General features: G+C 42.8%; 1 protein-coding gene across 1 annotated transcript; it reads right to left on the bottom strand.

Annotated features, from left to right (window-relative positions):
- Window positions 1-873: 873 nt before the first annotated feature.
- Window positions 874-5,519, bottom strand: LOC104968053 (ankyrin repeat and MYND domain-containing protein 2-like). The gene is made up of 4 exons (XM_010797607.1): window positions 5,367-5,519; window positions 4,479-4,607; window positions 4,260-4,383; window positions 874-2,543 (listed from the first exon to the last, which is right to left on the bottom strand). Exons 1-4 carry the CDS (start codon window positions 5,517-5,519, stop codon window positions 2,389-2,391), a joined length of 561 nt encoding a protein of 186 aa, XP_010795909.1. The 3' UTR covers window positions 874-2,388.
- Between the last annotated feature and the right edge of the window lie 2,055 nt (window positions 5,520-7,574).

Genomic DNA, 7,574 nt, shown 5'->3' on the forward strand with positions numbered 1-7,574 from the left:
TCTCCACCTTTATCCTGCCGAATGTTGGCCCCTGGACCAAAGGTGTCCTCTTACAAGCCTTTCCCAGGGCCCTCTGACAATGACTTTCCTCCAACTTTCCTTGTCTCCTCTTTGTTGCCACTTCTCCCCCAATTTGCTCTCAAAATGATCTCCTATTACCCTTTAAAAGCTGTGTTTGTCACATCACATCATCGAAGTGGAGATATGGATGAGTAGCAGCTGAGAAAAAAAAGAACCTTGGGGGCTTCAAAGACGTTATTTGATCGGACGGAGCATTTGCTAATTTTTACATCTCAGAAACCGGAAATTTGAGATCAACCTTTTGTACTTGGTTACGGTCCAGAGTGAGTGTGACACCCATATAAGGGAAGAGGGAATAATAGGGTGAAAACAGGAGGATGGGGCTACAGTTGTGACCCCATTAACAATCTGTGTGACAGTAGCCATGCTTGATGCTAATGCCTAGGAACATAGTGACAGGTCAGTGTGCTCCCGTGGGAGCAGAGCTGTGTAAAATGAGGAACAATGCAGTCAGAGTGAAGGCAAGGCTCCACAGAAACCCAAAGCATCGCCGAAGGATGTTCTTCGCGTGTGAAAATACAAAGCTGAGGAGGAGCCATTTTTTTATCTTGTCATTACGTCTTCAAACGGTCATAAAATTAATATCTAGATTGTCGGTTTAGTCAATACATCAAAGTTAAAGGTTATGGGAAATTAATGAATGTTTAAAACACATTTCTTGAATGAATGTTTAAAACAAATCTCTAATCAGGGGGCATCTCCAAATCCCAGCAAGGGACATTTTACTGTCCTCCTAATAGTCCATCCCACATAATCAAACGACAGACAGGAAATTGATTTAAAGCTCCAGCTTTACTGTAGACTTGTCGATTGTGATGATACAGCAAAGGATTAAAGCTGGAATAAACAGAAATATGCATTGAATTATTTATCTGGAAATAGTAGATGTAAAGTGATACGTTTGATAAAATGTTACATAATACAAAAATCACCAAATGTGCCCGAAATAGCCTATGCTAAATGTAACTAACATGCTACTAATATATGTAGAAGGACTCACATATTAATCATGACATTTATAGCGTGAATGGGACAGAAACTCCCTCTGGAGGATACACAGGGATTTTAGCCTTTGTAGACCATTTACAATCAGAGTTACTCCAAAACAACCTAGCACTCTGATTGTTCACTCTGTTTTCTCCTTTAAAGCTGCAATGTGTACTACCAAGCCACCTGCTTCAAATAGAGGGCAGCATTTCACCACTGTTACTGACCAATACAATCCGGATGTACAGTTACCAGTTATTTAGAAAAGCTATTTTAAATCCAATAAACAAACTGTCTAAGAGACATGGACCATAGCGGTTTTATATCAGCGATATTTCATATTTTTCTGTTTTCTAATTACATATCCAACAGACAGGATTGGGGAGTAACAGGCTACTTAGATTGGGATTAAGCAATCAGGATTTAAAAAAAGTAACTGTATTCCCTCACAGTTACATTACAAAAGATGCAAATTAGTATCTCAATGGTCTCTAATGCCCTGGGCTCACTCAATCACATGGTAACCAACAGCCTGTCATCATTCATTCTTACCAGTATAGAGAATGCTCTACCACCAAGGCAAGCTAATGGTCAAATAATGTTAGGTTCTGAAGAGTTCCTTATGTATTGCCATGTTAGGCCATTATTAGGTAGTGACAGTAAAGAGATACAGGAAGTGGAGAGAGAGAGAGAAATGTGGATCAAAGCTCCTCGGCCCAACACAAACTGAGCGGTTCCCCCTGCTGTTAAAGGTTGGAGGGAACAGGAGGACCAGGTTCTAGTTTTTATTTGAACAACTCTACCTTATCATAAAACCGAAAAAGCCAGCTGTCCAACACCTTCATTGGGATAAAAATGGAGGACATTATTCTTCTGATGTCTTTATTGATATGACGGACCTTTTGGTCTACATGCCCATTAATCTGTTCTGAGGCTTCTTGCTAAGAAAATGATAATATCATAACATTACAGAACGAAAAACAGGAGAAAGAAGTCACCATTTTAAAGATTTTTTGATAAAATTGTTGAGGTCAGGTTAATATGAATCCAAATGGACTCCTGACAGTACTGAACTGTTCCACCCAGAAAATGCTTGAAATAGCAACATTACATTATACTTTATGCTTCTCATATTCCCTGATCAGATTTAGCATGAATTTATTATATTTCTTATTATACATTTTGAAAATACCTCTACTTATTGCAGCTGCCAATGGAGCATGTTATTGCTAAGATGGTTTATGTTCAGCCATGCCTCTCCATTTATAACTTTTGTGAAAATTCGCAGGCCTCCTTCAGGGCCCCTGTTGGGCTGTTGCCTCAGTCTTGGGTGAAGGAAGGTCCCTCAGCAGAGGGGGGGGGGAAGGCACGGAGCTCTGCAGGGCAGCCTCCAGCAGCAGCCACCTGCTCCTCCGCCCGCAGACACAGCTCCTGCAGGAAGTTGGCTGTCTCCATCACCAGGTCGCTCTCATCATCTAAAGCAGAAACACACCGAGTGATAAGGGCCCGAGCAGCGAGTCAGAGCAGAGGACCTTTTGAAATCCCTCAAGATTGATTCTCTTTGTAGCAAAAATGAATCACATTTTTGAGGGCCTAAAAGTGTACCCAACATGTAAGTTGGCAGGATAATCAGGACTGGTGAAAATGTTAATAATGTAGGGGGCTCGTTCTCGGGGTGTCGGTAAAAAGCTCTGTAAAAAGCTCTATACGCTCCCTGCAAAGTTGCCAAAAGGCAGCCCCCCCACTCAGGTTCACTTAGACATTTGGTAGGTACAGTATATGTAGCTTGGTGAGACGCACTAAAAAGCTTCTTGGAGGCTTTTTTTTCACCAACTCCTCCGACGGTTTTCATCCAAACAACTTCAAATTAAGTCAGTAAGTCTTAAGACCACGAGGTTAAAAAGTTATTAAAAGCTTTAGTCTACATTAAACAGCCTCACCATGACATGGCGTGGAAAATGCAACATTGGCTGTAAAAAAGGAAGTTGCTGTAACTCAAGCATTTATTCTCAAATATGCTTCAGATTTCTTATGGATGATCAGAGACCAATCCTGAAGATATTTGCATGCCAATATACACTCATTGACATAGCGCCACATAGCGTTTGGCCCTTTAACGTCCTCCTCCAGGCAGATTATGCAGGCGACCCAAAGACTTTTACAGGTCAACATTGGGTCATATGTATAGCGCCACCTAGTGGCACAGGAATGTTTAGTCAGGTTTATGTGCCAAACATCAGTCAATTGACATGGAAATGACATGCAGCCTGCTAATGGAATTAGCACATAATCCTTAGCGCCACATAGTGGACACCAGAGGTGCTGCAAGATTCACAATGTTATTTCTAGAGCATCACACTCCATTCAGTAAGTAATGTTCATTACGTCTGGAACGCTCGTGCCAATTCACTGCTGCGGCCAGAGGAGTCCTGGTACTAACCCTGATGGTATGGATGTGTGAGGGCCTGTCCACCACTGCCTGTAAATGTAATTATGACTGTGGTATATTTACCACAAGAGGGCACACTAGACTGTCAATAACACCGCAGCCTGATGTGCAGCACTATTTAAGACTTCAGTGTTTTGCTGCCATAAATTACATTTATAAAACAGGATATTGGGTTTAACCATAAATTATAGTAAATCTGAAGTGGATCAAAACTTAAATCCATCTCCAACAATATACCTTTTTCCCAATTTTTTTTTACTTGATTTGATTTGACTTGTTTATCAGAATATATCGGAAAATGTGTCGTGCACTCCCAACTAAATGTAACTATACTACAAACATCACATCAGGGCCCACATTAAGGGTCATTATTGAATGACCAAAAGCGCATGGTTCAAAGCACATAATGCAAGTAATTCAAGGCTTGTCCAACTCCACTTTTGCAAGCTGAACAGCGCATTATCTGGTCACAAAATAAGGCACAAGGAGCTAACTTTCAAGTTTGAGTTATTTTCACCTTTTGCTGTCACTCAGACCCTTTGATTAGGTCCCGCCCTCAACCTGTTGTTTCAATCTGCCCTAGTTGGCTCTAAATGTTGAACTGCAGATGAGATTTAGTGAGTGCTGTGAATTTTCTCTCTGCTACACAGCCTCAAGCTCATCATAATCATCGTTGTAGAAGATTATTCTCTTCATATGGAATCAGAGTGATTTTTTCTTAAAAGAAGATTCTTCTACACACCTTTCAGTTCTTTGAGCTTTGGAGAATCCTTCTCCAGGTCAGCATCCTGCTCCTGTAGACACCTGCACATATTTTTATGGGCGAACCAGTGGAGCTTTTGGCACGATAAGCTACAGTAAGTCACCTTAAAGACAAATGAAATAAAACGTGACCTGGGGGTAGTTCCTTCCTGAGAGTTGACACCATTGCATTATACTAGAGATGGGGGCATTCACTCACTGCTTTACAAAGGGAGCATCTCTTGTCTGCTCCCTTCTCCCCACACGTAGCACAGTAGTTAGCATCTACAAACGCCATCTGACCAGTGATGGCCTGGTTCAACACCGAGAACGCTGTGGGGTCGTTTCCCTGGAAATAAGATGATGGGGTTATTAGTTATTAGGTCAAGTTATTAGACAAACCAATACAAAAGAAAAAGGATAACTTAGTAATCTTTTATCATCAACTTCTATAGAGTGATGCAGTGATATCGAATTTGTAGTCCGACCTTGAAGTTAGCATTGTAAGGGTTGCCCCGACTAAAAGGAATTTGGAATATTGGAGTAAATAAGATCTGTGGCAAACACAGGTTCATGGTATTCCCAAGTTTTGTTAAGAAGGATCATCTTGTCGTATTAACACGTTCTCTGTCTAAAGTGTAAAATATGATCCCCAGAAGTAAAAAGCAGAAGTTAGGCTATAAATCAACGACATCACAGTCGCATGGCTGCACATCACCAGCGCTAAGCTAAAGATGGCTAATGTTTGGCAGGATGATGTTTGAGAGTCTCATTTAGTTACGTGTTAGCTACTGTTGTTTCTAAGACACATAGAAGCTTAAGACATCTATGAGGGGGTATTTACTGATTCATTGTATGTCTTTATGTTAAAATCTATGAAGCCTTTGTTAACCACATACGTACCTTATTTCAGTCAACAACAAAAAAAACAAGGAAACCAGATGTAATAAAATGCTATCTCAATGTTGGGTTTGAGGACTCATTCCTGCACCACTCATTTAACAACTGTTCTGACATCATTCTCCCTCATTTATGCTTACCATGGTATTTTGCTAAAAATTATATACTGCATATTACACTTCAATTCTCTGATATGTTCTTCACTTACAATCTCTATCGGTGCTATGCTCCTCACCAGCTCCTGAAGCAGTGTGGCCTCACAATAAGGAAACTTCCTGATACAGTCCCGAATGAACTTCTCCTGGTACTGAGGGAAGCCATCGCTGTCTCTCCCCTTCAACAAGCTGGGGCCGAGCAGCATTCAGGCAGGTGAAGGACAATGAAAAAGAGAAATGGATAATTATATTTATCCCAATGTTACTCTCCATAGATTTAATTTACCATTGTACACATCAGATGTAGGTACAACCTTGTAGATTAGTTTGAAGATTATTCAAAGAGGCCCTATTCTGCTTTTTGTGGTTTTCCCTCTTCTGTATGTTTTATAGGTTTAAGTGCATGTAAATGGTCTGCAAAGGCTAAAATCCCTGTGTTCCCTCCAGAGTGAGTTTCCCCCCCCCTCGCCTNTTAGCGTACAGTTCCCGGGAGCAAACGAGGGTGACGTGGTTGGAGTACGCACGCTGACTCACTACTTAGAACTTTTTCTGCGTCACGCGCGTGGCGCTTTAAGAGGGGGTTGGCACCGAACTGACCGTCCTCTAACCGTCCCGGCAGTGTCGGTCTATCGCGACCTATGGAGGCTGCCGTACGCCAGGGACGCTTCCCCCCCTCAGTGAAACACTTTCGTACGTAGAGATTTGAGAACAAACCGTCAGGAAAAGTTCACGTTTCTTCTCCTGGAAAAAGTCTACAGGAGTAGCTCTTTCTCGAAGGGTCGAACGGAAAAGTTACGTTTGTGACGAAACAACTTCCCTACTCTAACATTAAACGGTTATGGAACGTAAAAAGTGTACCTCGACCAAGTCTACCGGTTCAATATCCAGTGGCTCTATCTTCTTTAGACCCCGTCCTCGGTCAGTCACAAACGAGCGAAGTACTAACAGAACTGCGGAAAGTAAAGTTCTCTTCAGGCCTACGTGAGTCCGTTCGCACGTTTTGCCGACTCGTGGAAGGGGGACACTGTGTTGTGTACAACCGACACATTTTCCGTCTGGCCTTATGGTACTGAGGGTTTGAAGAAGTTGTCTCCGAAATCGACCGCTAGTAAATTTCGCGCCGCGTTGTTATTTCAACTGGTGGAGCTTACTTCGGTCGCTGAGTGGAGTGCGTTCGAGGACCGGTGTTGCAGACCGCCGTTTCCGTCGGGAGGACCACTCCTGCGTTCACTTTTGAATCCTAGCGAGAGAAAGTACAACGTGCCTCTTGCGATAGTCATGTGACTGTCTTTATTAAATGAGGTAGCCTTATGCAGAAAAAAAAGAAATCGTTTGGCAGGTATATTTCTTGCGACTTATGTTAGGAGAGGAGCGACACAACAGGAAAGTAACCGGGTTTCCGGTCGAAAGGATGACGTCACACCAGTTGAACGATCGTATGGACCGTCCTTAACTATGACGAGTGACTTTAAGATTGGAAGTCGCTCTCTGTTTTCATAACAGGGCCGACCAAATACAGCGAATTAAACACAACAGCAGAGCTGAACTAAACGGTAGTACTACGATGCTAGGCACGTGTCAAGGAACGCACTGTCCCGTACAGGACAAAGAATAAGCACTAACTAATAGAACAGAACCATAACACCTTCAGTACGGTTGTCAAGTAACGTGTAGTTTCCGTACTTACAAACGGTATGACCAAGGACACTTACCGAAGGTAAGTGACTGATTACACAGTTTCGTGGTTCTGTTTCGAGCTTAAGAGCAGTGGGCATTGACACCTGATGACAGAGTCTGCAGCAACGACTCTGAGCTAGACTAGGCAGTCCGACATCATAGGGAGCGTGTTAGGAATGACGACAGTGGCGACCTAAAGCACGTTACTGGCACCATGGTGCCCGCATGCTTCACCGGCGAGACGTATAAAATGGGCAAAGTAGCTACTTAAAATAGGACACGATCATCATGCTTGGACTGTACGAGCCGGGACGAAGAGAGGAGGAGGTTACGCTCACTTGCTTCTAAGGATCGTCAGGTGATCCGCTAGAAGTTTCATAGGCGTCTTCCTTGTAACTTACTCAGTCCACTAGAGAGATGCGGTCATGACGTTACGGTCGCCATTAGGTAGCGAAGAAAACGAAGCGTGATAGAAAGGAAGTCCCAACTACGCTGGAGTGATCAAGAATAGCATTGACTAGAAGTCGGAAATCGTGCAGAGGCCTGACATCGAGCGCGTATCGGGTAACCAAGGAACACAGGGG

Source organism: Notothenia coriiceps, unplaced genomic scaffold (assembly GCF_000735185.1).
Source record: "Notothenia coriiceps isolate Sejong01 unplaced genomic scaffold, NC01 NC01_scaffold00038202, whole genome shotgun sequence".
Lineage (NCBI taxonomy): Eukaryota > Metazoa > Chordata > Actinopteri > Perciformes > Nototheniidae > Notothenia > Notothenia coriiceps.

Bases quoted from the DNA above. Each gene is read 5' to 3' on its own strand.
- LOC104968053 (XM_010797607.1), bottom strand. From the start codon at position 5,519: ATGCTGCTCGGCCCCAGCTTGTTGAAGGGGAGAGACAGCGATGGCTTC. The intron at 4,608-5,366 runs GTAAGTGAAGAA...TCTTATTTCCAG, and splicing joins GCATAGCACCGATAGAGATT to GGAAACGACCCCACAGCGTT. The intron at 4,384-4,478 runs GTGAGTGAATGC...TTTGTCTTTAAG, and splicing joins GATGCTCCCTTTGTAAAGCA to GTGACTTACTGTAGCTTATC.